This window comes from Agelaius phoeniceus, chromosome 10, assembly GCF_051311805.1.
Source record: "Agelaius phoeniceus isolate bAgePho1 chromosome 10, bAgePho1.hap1, whole genome shotgun sequence".
NCBI lineage: Eukaryota > Metazoa > Chordata > Aves > Passeriformes > Icteridae > Agelaius > Agelaius phoeniceus.
In genome coordinates this window covers 4,622,995-4,645,782 of record NC_135274.1, presented here as the reverse complement: position 1 = coordinate 4,645,782, position 22,788 = coordinate 4,622,995, and the positions used below count along the sequence as shown (strand labels likewise).

The 22,788-nt window shown below is 44.5% G+C and overlaps 2 protein-coding genes across 5 annotated transcripts; one reads left to right on the top strand and one right to left on the bottom strand.

Moving 5' to 3' along the window:
• Positions 1-299: 299 nt before the first annotated feature.
• Positions 300-14,135, top strand: COPB2 (coat protein complex I subunit beta 2). Of its 4 annotated transcripts, none has more exons than XM_077183645.1 (22): positions 300-460; positions 1,754-1,891; positions 2,101-2,187; positions 3,054-3,180; positions 3,715-3,863; positions 4,965-5,111; positions 6,139-6,238; positions 6,368-6,510; positions 6,729-6,928; positions 7,219-7,329; positions 7,583-7,671; positions 7,748-7,854; positions 8,142-8,285; positions 8,927-9,057; positions 9,347-9,554; positions 9,782-9,892; positions 10,683-10,897; positions 11,174-11,266; positions 11,346-11,526; positions 11,640-11,708; positions 13,320-13,409; positions 13,778-14,135. In XM_077183645.1, exons 1-22 carry the CDS (start codon positions 458-460, stop codon positions 13,871-13,873), a joined length of 2,739 nt encoding a protein of 912 aa, XP_077039760.1. In that variant the 5' UTR covers positions 300-457; the 3' UTR covers positions 13,874-14,135. The 4 variants fall into 4 exon arrangements, with proteins under 4 accessions (XP_077039760.1, XP_054494890.1, XP_077039761.1 ...); XM_054638915.2 differs by having other exon boundaries at positions 13,317-13,409; XM_077183646.1 differs by lacking the exon at positions 13,320-13,409.
• Positions 14,136-14,643: 508 nt separating this feature from the next.
• On the bottom strand, positions 14,644-22,161 carry MRPS22 (mitochondrial ribosomal protein S22). The gene is made up of 8 exons (XM_054638919.2): positions 22,040-22,161; positions 21,658-21,818; positions 20,743-20,907; positions 18,353-18,496; positions 17,800-17,883; positions 16,431-16,576; positions 15,031-15,139; positions 14,644-14,819 (listed from the first exon to the last, which is right to left on the bottom strand). Exons 1-8 carry the CDS (start codon positions 22,137-22,139, stop codon positions 14,727-14,729), a joined length of 1,002 nt encoding a protein of 333 aa, XP_054494894.1. The 5' UTR covers positions 22,140-22,161; the 3' UTR covers positions 14,644-14,726.
• Positions 22,162-22,788: the final 627 nt, after the last annotated feature.

Here is a 22,788-nt window from a genome sequence, read left to right as displayed (position 1 = left end):
AGGAGACACTGAGGATGTTCTCAGGAAGGTTGGACACTGAACAGGCTCCGCAGGGCGGTGAGCACAGCACCGAGCCTGACAGGGTTCAGGGGTTTGGTAAGCGCTCTCAGACACACGGAGCGCCGCTCGGGGTGCGGTACCAGGGCCCGGGGCTGGGTTCCACGGTCCCGGCGGGTCCCGTCGCAGCCGGTGCCTCCCCAGCCCCGAGCCGGCCCCGCCCCTGAGGCAGCTCGCGCCGACTACAACTCCCACCCTGCCCCGCGCCGCCGACTACACGTCCCGGCATCCCGCGGGAGCGCCTCGCTCTCGCGAGACTGAGGGCGCCCTGCGGGGCTGTCGCGAGAGCGGCGGGCCCGGAAGCTCCACGTCGGAGATCGGAGCGAGCCCGGGCGGAGCGGGGCCGGCGACAGCGGGCGGCACCTGGGGACACCGGGCGGCACCTCGGCACAGCGGCGCCATGGTGAGCGACACGCAGGGTCCCGGGGAGCGCCTCGCCCCCGCTGCGGGAGGGTGACCATCGCAGCCGGCCCCGGCGAGGCAGCGCAGCCCCGCAGTCGGGGGACGGGGCGCATGAGGGGCCGGGGCCGGGGCCGGGGCCGCAGCGCGGTGCTGCCCGTGCTGTTCTCAGTCCCAGCGAGCGGCTGTCCCGGGGCTCGGGGCGCGTGTCGCGCTCAGCCCTCGGAGCGGCCCTTCTCGGCCCTAGGGAGCTGCAGCTCCCGGCGTTTCCCGGGATAAGCGCGGAGCCGAGCGTAGCTGTGCTTGCCTTCCTGGTGTTTGTAGCAGGAGAAGAGAACCCAAACTCATCTGCACATCCCATGTCAAAGCCATGGTTCAGGTACTACCTGATAACCAGGTGGTTTTTGTTCCTTGCAGCGTCTAACATAGGTAACTGCAGGTTTTATTAATGCATGTAGTGTTCTTTGGTCAGCCATTATCCACTGAGTTCTCTGAGATAAAAGCAGCGTTAAATGATCTCCAATGAGTGTCTAAAAGAATCCACAATGCCTCGAATATATTAGAAAATCACTTTGCTAGACTTCATGCCTTTTAAATACCTGGTGAGCGGTTTGGGACGCTTGGTGTGTTCAGCCTGCAGGAGACTCGGAGAGAGCTCACAGCAATCTCCAGCATCCTCGTGAGGGGAAACGAGGGGCCAGGAGCGACCCCTGCTCTGTGGCGACAGCTTAACATTGCCAGTGATTAAAGTGGAAGGTCAGAGCCTTCTTTGTAAGGGGAAGACTTAAACTTTTCCCTGCTCTCAGTTTTTACCAGCCAGTGTTCCATTCTAAACCATACTTTTGGAATTGTGAATGGAAGTAAATTTACAATGGGCAAATGTTGTGCTCTGTTGTGGTAACTGACTTTTCTTCCTGGTTTGTCAGGTGAAGTAGCAGGAAGATTTATTTTCTAGATTTGTATTAGGAGCAAATTCTCCTTGCTTTGCTTTCATAGTTCAGGGACACCAGGAGGACGTGCAGTGCATCTTTTTTTGGGGTTTTTTTTTGACTCTACCGGAGTTACAAATCTGAGTTTCCCAGAATTAAATTAAGCAGAGCCGCTGCCATTGGTGGGGATGTGAAGCCTTCCTACAAAAACAGATACACAGACAGATAGAAAAGAGCAGTAACCTTCTGCCTGCAGGGGCAGCAGGGTTGCATCCTTTCATTCTAGGAGTGAAGTGCAGCTTTCCCTGTCCCTTCCTGAGGCAGTTTGCTGCTCAGTCACCTGGTGCTCCCGTTGGTTGTTCCCCCAGCCTCTGCGCCTGGACATCAAGCGGAAGCTGACGGCGCGCTCTGACCGCGTCAAGAGCGTGGACCTGCATCCCACGGAGCCATGGATGCTGGCCAGCCTCTACAACGGCAGTGTCTGTGTCTGGAACCACGAGACACAGGTGAGGGCCTCGCTGGGAAAGGTGCACAACTGTGGAGCTGGTGCTGGAAAGGGAATTTGTACAACTCTTCAGTCACTGCTGCTAAGTGACTGCTCTCAATGTATCAGTAGACAAGGAAGTGACATATTGGGACACTGTTAAGAAAATAGAGCTCATTTCAAAGTTGGTATTTTTTGCACTGCTGTAAACTTAACTGGTTTTATTTTCAGACTCTGGTGAAGAATTTTGAAGTGTGTGACCTGCCTGTGAGAGCTGCCAAGTTCGTGGCAAGGAAGAACTGGGTTGTTACTGGAGCTGTAAGCTGTTTCCTCTTGTGATTTCCTGTTCAGCTGCACTTTCTCTGATCAATTTTCATGCCATTACTTCTGCTTCGTATAATAATCTGATCTGATCTGAATTTGTAGAGGAGAAGGGAACACTTCACTACAGTTTCCCAGAAGTTTTCTCCTTTAAGGAAGCTTAGAAGCTTAAATTTTCATTTCAAAAAAGAGCAACCTGCTAAGGTGACTGACTGTGCAGGTAATGCCAGGTAGATTGGGTTCAGCTGTTTCTGCCACCTGGAACATATCCAGCACAGAGTTCTCACTCAGTGCCATAGGTGCTGCTTTTACTAAGATGAAACTATTGACAGTCCTAGGTAAAATGAATTTGAAATCGCTTTCTACTTTTTTCTTGGTTATATTAAAAATAATTTTTAGTTTTGCTCATCACTAGAAAAATAAGAGCCTGCTTTTATTCAGTGAATGTACCTTGAGAGGAATAATTGTATTCTGATCTTGGTAACACATTTTTCTTTATGGAGTGAATATTTATTGGCTAAATTAAGGTAATGCCTAAATGGTTTTTTTTTTCTCAACTTTCATTTCCTAGTCTTCTGCCCTGTACCCAGAGTAAAAATGTTTCCATTTCATTACTATATGCTGCCATGACTCAGTTACTTGTAAAAATGAAAATTTGCTTTTTCAATTTCATAAATGACTTGAAACAGCAGTAATTTATAACCTTCTGAATCCAAGTATAATTTATATCATTAGCAAGCAAAATTCCTTAAACATTTTGTTGTCTTCAGGGGTGGAATGTTTTCTCCTAGCTCCCCTGCATTGCACAGAAGATGCACTGCCCAAGAGACTTCTTTTCACGTGGCTTTTCCCCCCTTTTCCAGGATGACATGCAGATCAGAGTTTTTAATTACAACACCCTGGAAAGAGTTCACATGTTTGAGGCCCATTCCGACTACATCCGGTGCATTGCAGTGCACCCCACGCAGCCCTTCATCCTCACAAGCAGTGGTGAGAGTCCTTTGGCTTCTTCTCACTTTCAGCTCTTCTCAGGCTCCTGTTTGCTGTGGGGTGAGGGTCTGCACCCTCTGGGAAGACTCAGGAGTCCTTGAGCAAGGAGCCAATGTGACAGTTGTCATTTTGTTGTTTCTTGGTAGATGTGTTCATGGTTTTTTAATGGAATATCGTTTGCACTTCAAATTTAAAATATAATGGCTTGTGTTCTTGTCAGAGAAAAGAGCTTTGAGCTTTTTCTCTTAATATCTGCCTGAGGAGACATTCATGTGTGTGCCAATTAGTGTGGCAAACTCTCAAATAACAGCTCAGGTTGTGTTTTTAAAAAGATTTCATTGTGGTTTGGAGTAAGTTTTCAGCTGGGAATCTGACTTGAAAGTAACAGACAGCTTTCATCTCCTTTTGGTCCTTCTGAAGGACGAGTAATGCTATAGATGCAAATAGATGATTAGCAGTGCCTCCTTTCCAGCCTGTAGCATGAACTTCTGAAGGATTATGCACTTTAAGGAGCTTGTTTGTGTTTTTTTCCAGATGACATGCTGATCAAACTCTGGGATTGGGATAAGAAATGGTCCTGTTCTCAGGTGTTTGAAGGACACACCCACTACGTCATGCAGATTGTCATAAACCCAAAAGACAATAACCAGTTTGCCAGTGCCTCTTTGGATAGGACAATTAAGGTAGAGAAGCTGTATTGGGGGTTTTTAGTCATTAAGTGGTTATCAGTGCACACAAAGCAATAATCCTGTTATGGATGATGGCTCAGTGTTCTTAAAAGCAGGTGCAATAATTGAATTTTGACTGAACAAAGACCTGGACATTGCTCCAGGCACCTGCTCAGTAATTCAGTAAATTTACCCCTGTTGTCTCTAACAATTGGAAAGTTGTTCTTTAAACTCTTCTGAGTGCTGTATCTCCATTTGGACTGCACAGAAATATGGGATAGGAGTAATGGGAGAGGAGTGATGGTTTTACTGTCAGTGAGTGATTTGGGAGCATTAAAGCCATAGAGCAGGTAAAGACTTTAACTGTGCACTAAAAAGAAAAAACAACCCTGGTAAAGGTGTCTCTCCCATTACTTGCATGTCCTTGGCTGTCTGTGCATGGAATTGTTTCCAGTGATGCCTTCAGCCTTCTCATGGTCTCATCTGCTGTGCAGCTGCTATTAAATATCTGTGACTCCAGATTTTCAGCCCCTGAGCAGGGACAATTCCTCACATTTCCTGTACATCATCAGTATATTGGCTGTAAAAAGCCAGCACTGATTTCATATGGCCACAGATGTTGAGGTCAGGTGCATGGAAATGTTGATTTGATGTGATAAACATGAGAAAACACCAGTATATCTACACTTGACTTGCTTCATTTTGTATCCTCATTTAACATGAGATTTGATATTCTTGAGTCTAGTGGGAAAATTAAAATTCAGGACACAGAGGAAACTCATGTATAATAACAATCAGTTACTAGTTCATTTTATAAACATGTGGTACTTCTTAAAAACAGTGCTTTATATGATTTCATGTCCTTAAAAAAGTTTAAAGCAACCAATTTCAATGTTTAGAGGTATGAGCAGAGAGCATGGGCAATTCAGCACGTTATTTGTGTTTATTGGGGGAAGGACTGTAGTTTGCTGAGCAGTTGTTGAGGTTTTTCACCTCAGAAAACAACAGTGTCTTTGGAATTCTGTGTTATTTCTCACTGGACACCTGTTGTGTGTGCCAAGGGTGACCTGGACACAGCAGGTGGCTGGGTACAAGTGTTTGTGTTTTATTGGTCAGGTGTGGCAGCTTGGATCATCCTCTCCCAACTTCACCTTGGAAGGCCATGAGAAAGGAGTGAACTGCATTGACTATTACAGTGGTGGGGACAAGCCATACCTCATTTCTGGGGCAGATGACCGCCTGGTGAAGATCTGGGACTACCAGGTGTGTGCTCAGCTCTTCAGGAGCCTTTGTGCAGGCTGCCATTTATACTTTTTTTTTATACATTTGGTATAAACTTTCTGTCGTTAGATTTTTTTCCTGTGACAAATCGATTCCCTGCCTTTTAGACCTCATGTTTGTGGATTAAGCTGTTCCTCTTCTTTTTTCTTCTATCTTTACAGCTTCCCCTCTTCCTGTTTCATCCTTTATAGCTTCCCCCTCTCTTGTTTCATCCTGTGCACATTGTCACAGTCCCATGTGTTGCATGCAGTGTTTGTACCCCCAAACAGGGCAGGAGTGCTGAGGTGCCCTGCTTGAATGCTCCTCAGGAAAGAGAGATCTAATCCAGGGATTCACTTCTGTTGCTGGAGCCTAGAGCTCCTGAGCTCTCCCTGTCTACAAGTGTCTGAATGGCCAGAAGGGTGAGACAGAAATTGTTAGCTGGTACTTTCTGGTCACTAAAACTTAGTGCCCTGGAGTAAATCCAAGCCCACAAGTTGAAGCTGGCACTGCTGATTTAAGCATTCAATGCAGTCATGAATATTATACAGCAGTGCTTGGGATTTTGCCCCCATGTGCAGCTGGAGCCACTGAACAGGCTCCAGTCTTAGTTACCTCAAGCAGAGCAGCCTGACTTTCACAACTGTGTGAATGAACATTCTTACCAAAGGCCTAAATTAGATCTGTTTTCACCTGGAATGCAATATTTGGTTATGATTTTTTTTTCACAGTGAACTCAGCTTTCTATCATGCTTTAATGTGTTGTGCTATGCAGCTCTGAGAAAGCATATTTTCTAGCCATAAACACATCTGAAACTAGAGGAAAACACTTCTGTCAGGGGAAACCCTTTCTTCTGGGCAGGAGGTACAGCTCAATACAATCAGTTTTTAATAGCTTAGTGCTGTTGCTTGAACACCTTGCAAATGTAAGAAATGTAGAGAATTTTCAGATCTATTTTGGATTTGGAGGAGATTATTTTTTTAAGAAATAAGGGTTAAAATGTGGCATTGTGTTCTCTCTTGCTTTTAGAATAAAACTTGTGTCCAGACGCTGGAAGGCCATGCTCAGAACGTGTCCTGTGTCAGCTTCCACCCGGAGCTGCCCATCATCATCACCGGCTCTGAAGATGGTAACTTTGGATTTTCTGGTGTAGAAAGGACAGGAAAAGCACTGAGGGCAGAGCTCTTGTGGTGGTGTGGCTGCACCCCTGCTGCCCTCAGACTGAGCTGAAGGGACCCATGGCTGTGTTTTTCCCCAGGCACGGTGCGCATCTGGCACTCCAGCACGTACCGCCTGGAGAGCACCCTGAACTATGGCATGGAGAGGGTGTGGTGTGTGGCCAGCCTCAGGGGCTCCAACAACGTGGCTCTGGGCTATGATGAGGGCAGCATCATTGTTAAGGTACAGTTAATGGTTTGGAGGGAGAAATTGTGATTCATCCTGTCCTGTGTGCACAACAACTGGTTTCTGATTCTGGAATCATACATAAAATACTGACATTTTGGCATTTTAATTGGCATTTTTTTCATAGAGATTGGATATTTCACTTGATATTTACAACTGAAAAGAAAATCAACAATGTATTTTTTCCATAGCCTCACTTATTTCTTACTTTCTAGCTTGGTCGTGAGGAACCTGCCATGTCCATGGATGCAAATGGAAAAATCATTTGGGCTAAACATTCTGAAGTGCAACAGGCTAACTTGAAAGCAATGGGAGATGCTGAAATCAAAGATGGAGAGAGGTTGCCACTGGCTGTGAAGGATATGGGCAGCTGTGAAATCTATCCTCAGACAATCCAGCACAACCCTAATGGACGGTAACACATTCCTTCATCACTTCTCTTGAACTGGTTGGGGTTTTTTTGTTAACAGGCTCAAATAAAAGGGATCCAGAGTCCAAGAGGTGCTCAGTGGAGACCAGAAGGAGCATGACTCAGGAAGGAAGTGGAGTTCCATGACATGTTAGGCATATATAAAGCTCATGCTCTGTGTTTCAGTGATCACTTTGGGCATGGGAGCCTTTACCTTTACAGATAATCTGCCTTCTTGCTGCTGCCTGTTGACCTGGACACAGATACCTGACAAGTGCCTCTCTCTCCTGCCCCAGGTTTGTGGTGGTGTGTGGTGATGGTGAATACATCATCTACACAGCCATGGCTCTGAGGAACAAGAGTTTTGGTTCTGCACAGGAGTTTGTGTGGGCACATGACTCTTCAGAGTAAGTCTTGCAAGTTTTTTCCTTTGTATTACATTTGCAGCTGCTACTTTACTTTAGTTTTCAGGCCATGAAACATGTATGTAAAATGAACTTTCAGTAGTTTTCCTGCTTGAAAATTTTGGATTTTTAGGACTCTGCTGGTTTTAGAAGATAAGTCAAATGCAGTTGTTTTGTAGCAGCTTATAGTTTAATAATTTACTACTTTGGAAACTAAATAATTGTTTTGTTTATTTACAATTTAATCTCTATTTAGGTATGCAATCAGGGAGAGCAACAGTGTTGTAAAGATATTTAAAAATTTCAAAGAGAAGAAGTCGTTCAAGCCTGATTTTGGAGCAGAAGGTAAATACTTTAAAAATAGATATGTTGGTATGGTTTTTGTACAATGTGGATTTCTTCCACCTTTATTTTCTTGTAGGCATCTATGGTGGCTTTCTGTTGGGAGTCAGATCTGTTAATGGCCTGGCATTCTATGACTGGGAGAACACAGAGCTGATTCGCAGGATTGAAATCCAGCCCAAACATGTGAGTTTCTGCATGGGACTGAAGATATTTACCTGTCTGATTTACTGATTTATATTTTTTTTTTTTTTTTTTTACTAAACTGGTTTTCTTGCATGAAGCAAAGCTGTCAATAATAAAGTAATAATTTAAGTTTATCTCAGTCACGTAGCAGAAAGGGCAGAAAAATCCCTGTATGTGTTGATGTAGTCCTAAAGCTTCTAGACTTGGGGTGTTTAAGCCTTAATTCCCACATCATCCTTCTTAGCCTGGGGTGTGTAACACTGCCACTGTTGATTCTGCTCTCACAGATTTTCTGGTCTGACTCGGGTGAGCTCGTGTGCATTGCTACAGAGGAGTCATTCTTCATTCTCAAGTACCTGTCAGAAAAAGTGGCAGCAGCCCAAGAAACACATGAAGGTGTCACTGAAGATGGCATTGAAGATGCCTTTGAGGTACCTTCTATTTAAAAAGTGGAATGAGATTAGAGATGGTAGAAGCAAGAGAGTGCAGCAAGCTTAGTCCTTAACATAGTCCAATTTAAATGTTAGTTTCCAGACCATTTTTAGTATCACACATTGTGCCCCTGCCTGAGGAGCACTTCATCATTTTTTTGGGATTCATGAGGAGTGTATCCCTGTCTGAATCCCAGCATAACAGACTTTGATGCCAACATTTCTCTTCATCTGTTCACTATTGTCAGAGAGTTATAGAGATACTTTTTTAAACACACTGTTGGGTCATTGATTAATTTTTTTTTCTACAATTTTCAAGTTTTGAAATGTTATTCAAGTTTGAGAAGTGAAAAAACCTCAGTGGTGAATCAAAATTACAGAAGGAAAGTGACCTTTGATTGTCTTGCTTAATGCTTAGTTTGGTGCTTGTTCCCTAGATTTATAATTGGCTATGAATTAGGGTAGCATGCATGTAGAATGAAATTATCATTTATGTACTTCTAATCTATATCTAAACTTATTTTGCAACTTGCCCAGCGATTAAAGTATAGAATATGGAATTATATTTTAAATTGCAGTAGTCTTTCTGCTACCTAGAAATACCATTTTATGTATCTAATTCCCCCAGATTTGCTTTGCAGGTTCTTGGTGAGATCCAGGAGATTGTGAAAACAGGTCTGTGGGTCGGTGACTGCTTCATTTACACCAGTTCTGTGAATAGACTCAACTACTATGTTGGAGGAGAGATTGTCACCATTGCCCACCTGGACAGGTGAGTTGCTGCTTCACTTAAAGTCTTCAAGGTTCTCTCAGTGAAGGGGGTTCAAGGTGCACCCTGGCAGCTGCTGCTGTGCCCTGCTGGAGCAGCAGGGGGGAACAAGTGGGGTATTGTGAGGCAGCAGTGCAGTTGTGAGGGATGAACAGTGCTGGGTGACAGAGTACACCCAGGAAAAGCAGTGTTTGAGGGGAGTATCCTTGCTACCATAAGAGCTGCTGGAATGGTTTTCTACAGACTCTTTGTGTGGATCTCTTGAAGCTGAGTGCTCTCTGTTTTGTTCCAGAACAATGTATCTCCTGGGCTATATCCCCAAGGACAACAGGCTCTATCTGGGTGATAAAGAGCTAAACATTGTTAGTTACTCTCTGCTGGTCTCAGTGCTGGAATATCAAACTGCAGTGATGAGGAGGGATTTCGGCATGGCTGACAAAGTTCTTCCCACAATCCCAAAAGAACAGAGAACCAGGGTCGCACATTTTCTTGAAAAACAGGCAAGAAAACTACTTCTTAGTTATAACTAAATAAATCACTTTATTCACATTCTTAATGGGGTTTGCTAAGCAAAACCCAGTGATAGTATCTGTGAGCATTAACTCTTGTTAATTATCCTGTTTGCTTGAGAACACTGCAACCTTCTGTTCAGAGTGCTTTTGTATAAGTATTTAGGATTCTGTTTGACCTGACAGGTCCCAGCTTCACTGTCAGATTTTTATTTTAGGGCTTCAAACAACAAGCTCTTGCAGTATCTACAGATCCAGAGCATCGTTTTGAACTTGCTCTTCAACTTGGAGAATTAAAAATAGCCTATCAGCTTGCAGTGGAAGCAGAGGTAATGATGTAAATTTGGGTGATTCATCCTGGATTCTGAGAGCCCTGTAAGAAAAGGCAGTGGTATGTGGGGGTGCAATACCACTGCCTAAACACAACTGAAATGCCTCCAACTCCTTTGGTGAAGTTCTGCTGCCCATAATTCAAAGGAATCTAAGCTGTGGGACAGGGACAAAGAATGATGTCTGCTCAGAAAGCCACAGGAACTCCTGGAGAGTACAAAACCTGAGCCCAGAACCAAGCCTTAATCTCCAGTACTTAACAGTGGGAGGAGGAAAGACAGGGCTGAAGCCTTCAGACCTTTGTTCCAGCCTTGGCAAACTTAGACTGCTGCACTAAAAAAACTGATTTGTCCCATCATTATTATGCAGAGAGTTGATCTCCTTGTTCCTGCTGTAAAATAATCCAGTTATTTAGAAGGAATGTTAACCTAGTTACAGACACAGATGCCTTTCAGCATTCTGAGAGTTAACTTGGGAGCTTTAAGAGATTGTTATAGTTAAATTCCCAGAGTTCTGCCTGCTTCTCCCCTCCATGTTTACTGAGAAGCTGTTTATTTTATGTAGTGTTACAGCTAGGTAGAGATCTCTTGGCACTCACTGTGCCATGCTGGGAAGCTGCAGTAATTGCAGTACCTCCACAGGAAGACAAGTGTAGTCATGGGATACAGCACCTTCACAAGTCAACTTGTATTTTCATACTGAGTGCTCTGAAAACCTTGAAATGCTGTTCAGAAATGTGAGTGGTTTGGTTTTTTTCTTTCCCTCCCTCTCCCCTTTTTGTGCAATCAGTCAGAACAGAAGTGGAAGCAGCTTGCAGAGCTTGCCATCAGTAAATGCCAGTTTGGCTTAGCCCAGGAGTGTCTCCACCATGCCCAGGACTATGGAGGGCTGCTGCTCCTGGCCACAGCTTCAGGGAACGCCAGCATGGTGAACAAGTTGGCAGAAGGTGCTGAGAAGGATGGCAAGAATAATGTGGCATTTATGAGCTACTTCCTGCAGGGAAAGTAAGTAGCAACTGAGCTTCTGATTGTTCTGTTCTGCTGTCTCAGGTGCAGAGACCCTCAGGTTCTTCAAGTGGTTCATTTCAGCTAACTGAAAACTCCATGGAGAAAGATGAGCATAGGTCTTCTCAGAAAAGCTCATTCTGATGGACATGGCTGCTAGGTCTAAAGTCTGAAATGAAAGCACCTTAAATTAATGGAATACAATAAACAGCTGTTCTAATACAAAAATTTGTCTTAAAGTTTACTGGTTCAAATCCTATTTTGAAATCTTTTTAGGCTTGATTCATGTTTGGAACTGCTGATCAAAACTGGGCGTCTCCCTGAAGCTGCTTTCCTTGCACGGACGTATTTGCCAAGCCAAGTTTCAAGGTAATTCCTAAGCATGTGCAGAGCATGAGTTGTGTTTTCTGAATGAGCTATCTCTAACAAATGTGGTTTGCATCCCCAGGGTTGTTAAACTCTGGAGGGAGAACCTCTCTAAAGTCAACCAGAAGGCTGCTGAGTCCCTTGCTGATCCCACAGAATATGAAAATCTTTTCCCTGGATTAAAGGAAGCTTTTGTTGCTGAAGAGTATGTTAAGCAAAGTCTTGCTGACTTGAGGCCAGCCAGGGAATACCCCCTTGTCACTGTAAGTAGAAGGTTTGACTGTCTCTAGAAGAGTAACATTTGGTGCTGGGTCAAATCAGCTCTAAACAACTCAGTGCAACACTTCAATGTGTCTGGGGTTCTTTTTACTTTTAGCCAAATGAAGAAAGAAACTTACTTGAAGAAGCAAAAGGATTTGAGCCCTCTGGAATAATGCCATCTCAGGTCAGTCAGTGATGAATCTAAGGGAGAACTTTGCTATCTTACAGTAACTTCTACCCTGGAGAATATTTCACCAGTAATGGACAAATGGTTGCTTTTATTACCTTGACTGTAAGTGCTGCAGTTGGCTTCATGTTCTTTTGCCTCAGATTCTTTTTCATCTACATCTGTACTTACTAACAGCTTCTTGACTGTGCAATTATTTGTGTGCTTCCTCCTTACCTTGGGTCACCCTGCGTAGTGTGAGTGGTTCTAGAATCTTTCCATTGAATTCATCCCACAGAAAGGTAACTCCAGTTGCATTTACAAACACTGCAGCTGGAAATGGAAACTTGCCTGTTACAGCAATGACAAATGCTCTGTTCTTTGTTGTGTGCTCCATGGTTGTGGAATAACACAACTAACTGGCCAGGAATCCTGCTTGGGTACTTGAACATAGATTCTAGTCAATGTCTGAAGTAACAAACTAATTTTTTACCACCTCAGTTGTCCAATTCTTATGCAGAAAATAGGACAAGTATAAGGTACAAGCATAGAGATTGAAACAAACTTAAAGCTTTTCAGAGCCTTAGCAGAAGATGACAACTTCTAATTTTGCTCAAGTCAAATACACTTTACATTTGTATGTGAAAATCATAATGTGAGAGTTCTTAAAGGCAGTGATACTAGCACAACTCTTTGAGGCTCTAAACATCTAAAATCAAAACTGCACTGGAAGCTGAAGGAGAAACAGAAAAGCTACAGCTCTCCATTGCCTGTATGTTTTTCCTCATAGGAGGTGCACTACAGAGCAGAGTTTGGGCCATCCCTGACAGAGCAGAGAGCTTAGGTTACTCTCAAGCCTCTCTAGTGACTCTTTGCCTCTTGTGCATCAAAGGAAATACTATTAAAGCAAAATCAAACTTGTCTGCTTGTTTGTTAAAGATGATAAACTGTCTGGGCTGCCTATGGAAACAAATGGAAAGAACTGAGAACTAGCTTGCCATAGAAGCTGAAAACAAGACCTCAGTGTATCTTTGCATTCAGTTCATGTTCTCATAGAAGCCCTAAACCCCAGTTGTCTCCTACAGCTGAGGCTGAATATGGAACATTTTGTAAGAGATAGATTAATTATATAATTAAGTACAGTTAATTGAATAGTACCATTGCTTCAATAATAGTACTGACTGATGAATTATCTTAATATAAAATTTATGCAGCAGTGAAGCAAGAAGAAAGTGTTAAACCATTATAGGATCTGGGACACTAAGCCCAGTATTTTGGAATCCTAAAATTTGCTGTCAGTCTCAACTAACTTAGTCTCTCCTGCTGAGGATGTTGAAAATCACTAACAGCACTTCAGTGTTTAAGGTGAACTGATAATTTCTGAAGGTTCTCATTTTATCAGTTCCATTATCAACTGCTTCAAATATACTGGGAAGGGAAATAGTCTCCAGTGGAGTGAGGACTAGAATCTTTTCTGACAGTGAAGATCTGGCTCAAGACTAACTGAGGGAAGCTGAAAGAGAGCCACTGGACAAGGGGCATTAGAGGTCTGCTGTTGTTTACCTGCTTTTGTTGAAAGAATTTAAATTGAAAAAAAAAAAACTAAAGGAATTTCTTTGCCATTAGAAGAAGGCTGAAGAACCAGTTCCCTCTCCTAAACAAGAAGTGATGAAGACAGTTGTGCAGAATTCTGATAACCTTCCAGCAAGAGATCAAAAGGTACCCAAACAGTTTTATGAGGTGAAGTATAAGCACCCAATTCATTTTACACTAAGACTTCAGTGAGTGTGATTCAAGCAGCTGCACTCATGACCCTGGCAGTCCCAGAGCAGTGTCCAGTGCCTGCACACTGTAACAGCCCAGTTCAGCAGGCAGGGCTCACAAAGGGACTTCAAACCCAGCTGCTCACATGGTAAAAAGCTGCACTGGTGGAAGAGGCTTCCTCACCAGGCAGGCAGCTGCTCTCCAGCCTCCTTTAGCATTTGTTCCTCATGAGGCCTTGGTTTGCAGAGTGCAGATCCACCCCACAAGCTGCAGCACATGTAACCATGGTGGTATCCTCCTCATCCAGTCTTTTCTCTCCCTAGACACTGCTGGACTTGGAAGATGACTTAGATAACTTGGATCTGGAGGATATTGATACCACAGATATCAATCTGGATGAAGAGATCTTAGATGAGTGAACATCCTTTTTTAGATGACCAAATCAGGAAATAATTTGGTCAAAACCCAGAGGAATGAAGTTGGGTGGACTATGTGCTCCAAGTTATTTTGATTTTTGTACCACAAGTGGACCATGTACATGTAGAAGGAAGTATACAGCTAGCAACTGTACAAAGAGAATCAGCTTCCAGTATGTTGAAATTCAAGATGTAAGCCTGCTCCAGAACATACTAAAAAATGTTTTCATTTATCAAGCGATTCAATAAATCCTTTTCAACATTCTGCTCCTCAGTTCTCAATTTACTAGTAATATTTACTAAGAATACTAAAATTCTTCAGAATAACCCAGCTTCCATAGTGTATATTCCAAATCTGTGAAACAGGAGCATAGTAGCTGAAAAATAGTATTTTAACCTGACTTTCCTCAGCACCTCCACAGAGTGGTTATTTTGTCACCGTGCTGCCACCTAGCACTGGTAACCATCAGTATCAGCTCAGTTCCTCTTTCAGCCACCACTTCTAGCTAAAAGCTCAACAGAGCAGTGATACAGCTTAAGGCTTGGAAGTGGTGTTTGTTACAGCCTTTCCTAAATGAAGCTGTCCAGACCCTGCACTTACCTCAATAACTAAAATGAACTGTGGGCAATTCCTTAGATTCAAGATGCAACAATAAAGAAATTGAACTCAGAGTACAGTGTCAGTGAAAACAAGTCATGAGGGCTGCTCCAAAAAATAAACTGCTGGAGTGATTCACATGTATTTCAGTAAAGAAAAATACATTCTATAGCAGTCATTTTCAAGTATTTATTGTGGAATCCTGTACAGAAAATGTTTATAAACAGACTTAAAAGTTCTGCTGAGCTGAGGTTTACTTCATGAAGCTGAAGAAGTAGCCATTGCTTCTTCATAAGCCTGCAGGGCCAGCTGGATGTAACCTTCTCTCTGGGATTCAGTTTTCACAAATACCTGCAGCCATGGCAGGAGAGAGGTTAATGTAACAGCAGAATCAGCATGCCAGTGGCAGATCAGCCAGACACAACTGCAGGTGTAGAGTTTAACAAAAACCCCAGCTTGGCATGTACAACAGTTCTGGTTGAGTATCTGCTTCCTAAGGTAAGGAGAAATGTCACTACTCACTGGGGTTCTTTGCAGGTTATGTAGAAGCAGCAAAGCTTACCTTGATCAGATCAACTCCTTGAAGTTTCTGTTCTTTAGCTTCCTTTGCTGACTGACATTCAGGGTGAAGCATATGATACAGGGTAATTAAACTTGTAGCATCATCCAGCCTGAACAAAAAAGGCTCATTTTAGCAATTCCTCTCTCAGAGTACTTACACAGAGTGTATTTTGTGATGGACTTTGCCAGCACAGGCTGTCAAACTGCTGGTTCCACTGAGTATCCAGTTCATGGAATACACAAGCAATACCTACATCTATCCCTCCTGGCCTGCTTAGCAGTAATACAGCTGACATCCCTCTGAAAATACAATTAATTACCAATAATGAGTGTTTAGTGGAACTTCCTAACACAGACTGCAATGACCAGTAGCATTAGAAATTCTGTGACACAGTAATACAGCTGACATCCCTCTGAAAATACAATTAATTACCAATAATGAGTGTTTGGTGGAACTTTCTAACACAGACTGCAATGACCAGTATGTTTTACAGAAGTAGCATTAGAAATCCTGTGACACAGAGCTCTCAGCTGAGTTTAAAACTACTGAAGTGTGTGGCAGGAAAAGACATTCCAAACTCTGCCTGTTTAAATGGGCCAGATACATGAATTTGCCTTTTACCAATCTGATTCTAAACCAGGAACCTTCCTGATTTCTCCATATGCTCAGGTTAAAAAGCAAGATCTGACCACCTGTTCCAAGTTTCTAACTGAAACAGCAGAAAATAAATGCCACTATCACTGCAACCTGGACTTCTGATTGTACAAATTTCTCCCAGCTCTAGTGGCATTTTGAACTATTGAATATTGTTCACTTCAGGGAACTCTGAATAAATTTAGCACCATGTTTTACAGAAATTCACCCATTTTAAATGAAACATTATCTACATGTTCCTAAGCTACTTAGGAATTGCTCTGAAACCCAGAGCGTATCAACCTTATAAGCCAAAACTGAACTCAATATGGAAATGCCAGGCTTTAAGATCAGAAGTGCTCAGAGCTGGAAGTGTTCTGACAATTACATGGGAAACAAAAATAAAAACCCTAAAACCACAAAAATAAAAACCCCAAAACTGAACTCAATATGGAAATGCCAGGCTTTAAGATCAGAAGTGCTCAGAGCTGGAAGTGTTCTGACAATTACATGGGAAACAAAAATAAAAATCCCAAAACCACAGAAGGCTAATTTCTGCAGAAACTTAAATATACATCCCTACAACTTCATGGACTGTTACTGGTGCTCCTGTACAGCTAACAGTACCTACACAGCTAACTGTTAGAGCTGGCCTAAGACACCAGGTAAATGCAACTTTGCTACATCTGACAGAAAAACTGCTTTTACTGTCAACCAGCAGTACTTTCCAAGGCAAGGCAGGATTCCCAGTGGCAGGCTGTACTCACAGGTCTCTGTTGATCATGTCTATGAGCAAGCCATCTGCCTTCCTCCTGCTGAGCAGGTACCACACCATGCCCCCGAAGTGCCTGGTTGAGCGCAGCAGGTCGTGCTTGCCGCGTTTCTCGATGTCCTCGTAGGTGCGGTGGTGAACCTGCACACACACACACACACACACACACAAACACACACACGGGCTTGTTCATGGCACAACTGCAGCCTGACAATCAACTGCTGGCAGCTTTCCCCCTGTCCCTTCAGAGTTTTTCATCCTTTTCATTTCCCTTAGCCCCATGCTGAACCATATGCCTGTTATAATTCAGGGTAACACCCGGCTAGCCCAGTCCCTGGTACTCAGGCATAGACATCCTTATGGTAAAAGGAGCTAAATCCTGTCTCTCCTGAGCTTTGGGGAGACAGGACATAAGCTCTGCACCTTCACTGCTCTGCTGTCAAGCTGCATCTATTATTTCAGGAGAAAAATCCTACAGCAAAGAGCTGTGAAACTTTTCTTAGAAAAAAAAAGTTACTTGAAAAATCTAATTTCATTAAGCCTATTATTAAGCTTCATACAAGTTACAATTTCTCAAATCACTGAGAACATTACAGTTTAAAGAGAAGTAAACATTTTAAAAGCAAGTGTAGACTTACATTTACCAGCAGCTATAGCTACCTATTTTATTCTGCTAGAACTACATTTTTGTAGCTGGTCTTTGTCAAAAATAATACTTTGTGCACAGTGCTGAGAATACACACAAAGTATTCTCAAAATGCACTTTGTCAGCTCCCTAGCTGGTCCTGCCATCTCCCAAGCCAGCAGTCAGTGTGACTTCAGCAGTAAAACTCTGCTCAGAGCCCCTGACAAGTCTTACCATCAATTCTGCTTTGACACCAAAAGTACCTGAATAAAGACTATTTTTGTATGTGCAGTATCCTTCTAGGCTGGTAAAAATTACTTGTGCAAAATCCCGTTTTACTGTTCTGCATAAAAATAAACCCCAAAACCCATCACAAGGATAATCTATGTGGGAGAAATTAGAGCACATATGACCAACACCTCTGCTCCCAGATAAATATTTATGTTTACAAAATAAACCCTACAATTCTCCACTAGGATTTTTTTTTTTGCTAGAAAAATGGAAAGTGAACTCACTCTGATATAGTCAGGTGAATCTGGCTCAAAACTAGGATTTTTTTTTTTTTGCTAGAAAAATGGAAAGTGAACTCACTCTGATATAGTCAGGTGAATCTGGCTCAAAACTAGGATTTTTTTTTTGCTAGAAAAATGGAAAGTGAACTCACTCTGATATAGTCAGGTGAATCTGGCTCAAAACTAGGATTTTTTTTTTTTTCTAGAAAAATGGAACGTGAACTCACTCTGATATAGTCAGGTGAATCTGGCTCAAACTGAGCAATGCACATGTTCAGGAGATCTTCGTGACGGTCTTGCTGAAATACAGTCTGAAACAAGAGTTTGGATTCAGGGGTAGATCATGTAATCCCCACCATCCCAACTCTCCAAAATCAAAACAGCAGCCACAACTCTGTTGTGGACAACACAATGAGAAACCCCTTCATCAAAAAACAGCATGGACAGAAGTACAGCAACTGCCTTGATGACATTAATATAATGTTTCTTGATTTTTGATTCTGAAACACCAGTTCACATTTCCAGATGAAATGCACAATTATTTCTAGTATGACACAGTATTTACACCGATCCAGGATTTACCAGGCCCTAACCTGGAATTTTGTGTCGAGTATTTTAACCAAGTTACAGTGAAAGGCAATTGTTCAAAACAGAATTCAAGCAGCTGAACACACCCATGCAGAATGGCTTATTCTGAGTCACTCTGCCCAGAGAGCAGAGTTTCACTATCAGACTGCAATGAAGTAAAAGTGCTCAGTTTCAAAGCCAAGAAGAGCTTACCCCAAGGTTCTCATCCTTGAATAACGTTGGGGGAATCACCCTGCGCCCTTCCTTTGGGAAGAATATCTGGATCATCCTGTCTCGTTCCTCCCACGTGGCTTTGCGTAACACCCCGCTTGGTTCTCTAACTACAATGAAACGTTCCTGCAAAGGAGGTGAAAACCAAACATTGTCTAAGCCTTCTCTCATCACAGCCAGAACCATCCTAAAAAAGCCCTCATTTGTCAAAGTCCTTCTGCTCCTAAAGTCACCCTTATAACACCAGTTTCTACCTGACTGTGGCCATATGCCAGATTCATCATTTCTGCCTTACTACTTGCTGAAGAAGTGCTGCTTTTGCACCTCGGTTTTACTGTCTGACACCTGTGCATGTGCCAACACTGAAAGCCATGGCTCTGGGAAGTTTAGAGATAACCTGATTCACACCCAGACAGGGAGTTAGCCTGATTTCATCTTTTAATAACACATACAAAATTAGGAGTGCAAGTGTTGTGCACTTTTGTACCTTTTTTCAAGAGGCAGGCTAGAATCAAGTAAGAGCAAGTGCAAGGCAAAAATTACAAGAAATTGAACACTATACTCAGATCTGTTCACAAGCATAACAGTTTTAGGGTGGCAAATGGGAAAGTTTGTTGGACAGGAAAGTTTTCAGTATGGTTGTTGGGAGTTGGGTTTTTCTTTCCTTGTTATTTGTGGATTGTTTTCCCACTGAGTTGGTAAGAAGCACTGGTGGCTGGGTGCTTGAGACAGCAGGGAGGGGGAACTCCTCTGGTTTTTGGGAGTTTTCTTTTGGGGCACAGAGATCCCGTGACAATAGAGGCAGGGAATGGACAGGGCTGGGGAGGGCGGCCGGGCTGTCGCTCACTGCGGGGACAATTCAGCGGCACCGCTGGAGCTCAGCCCTGAGGGACCGAGCACCGTCTGCTCCAGGGCCCGGGAATCCTAAACCCTGAGTGCCCCGGGAATGCGGAACCTCGAGTGCCTGGGAATGCGGAACCCCGAGTGCCCCGGGAATGCGGAACCCTGAGTGCCTGGGAATGCGGAACCTCGAGTGCCCCGGGAATGCGGAACCTCGAGTGCCTGGGAATGCGGAACCCCGAGTGCTCTCTGGGAATCCCGAACCCCGAGTGCCCCGGGAATGCGGAACCCCGAGTGCTCTCTGGGAATCCCGAACCCCGAGTGCTCTCTGGGAACCCTGAACGCCCTCTGGGAACCCCGAACCCCCAGTGCTCTCCGGGAATCCTGAACCCCGAGTGCTCTCCAGGAATCCTGAACCCCGAGTGCCCTCTGGGAACGCCAAACCCTGAGTGCCCTCTGGGAATCCCGAACCCCGAGTGCTCTCTGGGAACCCCGAGTGCCCCGGGAATCTCAAACCCCGAGTGCCCTCTGGGAATCCCGAACCCCGAGTGCTCTCTGGGAATCCCGAACCCCGAGAGCCCTCTGGGAACCCCGAACCCCGAGTGCTCTCTGGGAATCCTGAACCCCGAGTGCCCTCTGGGAATCCCAAACCCTGAGTGCCCTCTGGGAATCCCGAACCTCGCTCTCCCTTCTTCTGCTTGTTGTTAATGCCACAGTTACTGGTTTTTGTTTGCCCTGTTTCACATACTGGTAAAGAATTGTTATTCCTATTCCCATATCTTTGCCTGAGAGCCCCTTAATATCAAAATTATAATAATTCAGAGGAGGAGGGGTTTACATTCTACATTCTAAGGGAGGCTTCTGCCTTCCCTAGCAGACACCTGTCTTTCAAACCAAGAGCATGGTGCAGCAGGAGAATAAACAGCAATTTCCTGGAGAAAGCTCTCAGATAGAGAAATAGATGGAAGACTGGGCAGTTCATTTCACAGGATCATCACTATATGCACATTTGAACCATGAAGGGTTCTTGGAATCAGAAGGTGATTAAGAATTTTTCTGGCCTCTTATTACTGATACTTAAAGACAACTGAGATGTTTCATGATACAAAGGAAACTATCCTTATACTCCCCAGTTCCATTAGACTTTCTTTACAGCTTTCCTGGGAACTCATTCATCATTTCCACAGCTCTTTCCAAACCTCTTCCAGATCTGTGCAAATGTGGAGTGGTTCCATCTTGCAAAGGGATCAAATCCTACAAAAACCTTCTAGGAGCATGGAAGAACTCCTAGCATATCACAAGCACCTGCTTATAAAATAATTAACTACCTACCACACAGCTTTCCCATGCCCCCTTTTGAGTAGCAGAATGTAATTTATGATTATCAGTTAGAAGCAGGTATTTAGAAATACATTTTTTCTCTACTGTCTTGTACCAGACTGACTCCTCAGCCCTTTTGGAAACTGATCCATCTACATTTGCATTAAAGCTTATTTTTAGAACAAATTAATAATGTTGATCATGTTACTTACACGATGTGGAATGGAGTAACTTAAATCTGTAAACACATATTTTGCAGTTTCAGTTCCTTCAAGGACTTTGTCTTCTGCTAAGACATCATCAATTGGCTCTCGTTCATTCAAAACAGGGGGCATGATTAGTTTTGTTTTAGCTTCCTCAATGGCTTTTCTTGTGGCCTTGAAGGGGGAAAAAAAAAAGTAGTTTAATTTTACAACTAAAAATATCATCCTGTTGGAAAGATAATATACAATTTGGGGACAAATATTTTCATTTAGACAAGCTTGTTTTTTTTCTTCTGCAATTGAGAAAAAAGGAGACACCAGTTCCACCTCTAGGTAGGTGAATTTCATGTAAACAATTTACCACTACTAAAACCTGGACAAAATCCTGGAGGAAGTTACAAAACTACAACGGACAAACTATTTCAAACAACAAGTTTATTTCAGGTGGTTTTCCGTGGTAAATTTCCCACCAAAGCACAAACTGCAACAGTTTGCATATAGCTTTAATTGTGGCTACAGCAGAACTGGCTTAAGTCAAGCCCTTTGTCATCCTAAATGAAGTCAGACCAGAGGAGAGAGGGGAACAAAGTATTCAAAGGATTCCCAGGGCTATAACTTAAATATCAGATGAAGGTATTTGACAGAGTTAGGAAGCATAACAGACTAATTAAGAGAAACTGTCACTCAAGAAAAAAAAACAAATCAGATTTCCTTCCATATTCCATCAAAATCGCACAAAACTGGACAAACCAAGCTATTCCAAGTGAAGAAACACTGTTTTACACTGATTTAAGGAATAATCCGAAACAAAGAAGAGAAACCAGAATATTTTCAAACACAGCAGTAAGGAAGGCAGAAATATGGGTTATTACAGGTATTTTGCTAAAATCAACACTTACTTCCGAAGGAAGCAGAGCAGCCTACCTCTTCCAGCTGAGCTTCGGTCATCAGCTTGTAGTGGGGCGGCTTGAGGCCCTTCTTCTCAGGCCGGAACACCTTGTGCAGGTCGAGTCCCGTCATTTTGTACAGCAGTGTCTGAACCGCTTCGTCCGTGAAGGCGGGCTTGGGCTGGGCGGCCTTTCCCTCTGCCAGAGAGGGCACACGATGTTACCCGGGGGCTGAGGGGACGGCCACGGTCACCGAGGGGACACCCGCTGCCCTCACGGCTCCTCCCGCCCCGCCGGACCCTCCGCGGCCCCACACCCGCATCCCTCCCCAGCAGCCGCACACCAACACGCGGGGCGGCCGGACCCCGAGGCCGGGGCAGCCGGGAGCGCTCAGGGCGTGCCCCGGTCCCCTCGCGTACCGCCCGCATCCGCCGCCAGCGCCCGCCGCGCGGGGAGCGCCCAGAGCGGCCGCAGCCGCGCCGGGAACGCCGCCGTGCCCCGCGCCGCCAGCGCCGCCATCTTCGCTCCCGCCCCTTCCCGCCCCGCGGCGCGCCGGGAAATGGAGTCACGGAGCCGCGGAGCAGCCCCAGCGGGCAGGGACCCAGCGGGAGCAGGGAGCCCGGCTCCTCCTGGCCCTGCACAGCAGTCACGCCCTGTGCCAAGAGTCACATCGTGTGCCAGGAGTCGCACCCTGTGCCTGAAAGCGTTCTCTAAATGCTTCTTGAACTCAGACGGGCTTGATGCTGTGACCACTGCTGCCCAGTCACTCTGGGTGCAAAACCTTTTCGTGACATCCAACCTAAACCTCCCCTGACACAGCTTCAGGCTGTTCTCTCGGGTCCTGTCACTGGTGGCCAGGGAGCAGAAATCAGTGCCTGCCCCTCCGTTTCCCCTCATGAGGAAGCTGTAGATTGTTATATGAGGTCTCCTGAGTCTCCTCCTGGCGTGGGAGAAACACGCGGTCCCTCGGCACTGTCCCCGAGGCAAAGGGCAAGAACGTTGTTGCTCCGAGCGCTCCCAGCGCGTTTGTGCCATTAAAGCGCTGCTGAGGGCCTGGTGAGGGTGGGGAGCTCACTCTGCGGCTATAGCACAAGCCCGGCAGGAGCGCGGGGTGCCCGGCTCTCTCAGCCGCCCCGGGCACAGAGCAGGGCTGCGGGTTCCCTTCCTC

What these genes read in the sequence shown, in the direction of transcription:
- COPB2 (XM_054638915.2), top strand. An exon ending in GCATTGAAGATGCCTTTGAG is followed by an intron (nt 8,286 to 8,926) that starts GTACCTTCTATT and finishes TTTGCTTTGCAG; the next exon opens with GTTCTTGGTGAGATCCAGGA. An exon ending in CTGGAATAATGCCATCTCAG is followed by an intron (nt 11,709 to 13,316) that starts GTCAGTCAGTGA and finishes CTTTGCCATTAG; the next exon opens with AAGAAGGCTGAAGAACCAGT.
- MRPS22 (XM_054638919.2), bottom strand. Translation starts at nt 22,139, where the DNA reads ATGGCGGCGCTGGCGGCGCGGGGCACGGCGGCGTTCCCGGCGCGGCTG. An exon ending in ATTCACCTGACTATATCAGA is followed by an intron (nt 16,577 to 17,799) that starts GTGAGTTCACGT and finishes GTGTGTGTGCAG; the next exon opens with GTTCACCACCGCACCTACGA. An exon ending in GACATGATCAACAGAGACCT is followed by an intron (nt 15,140 to 16,430) that starts GTGAGTACAGCC and finishes TTTTTTGTTCAG; the next exon opens with GCTGGATGATGCTACAAGTT.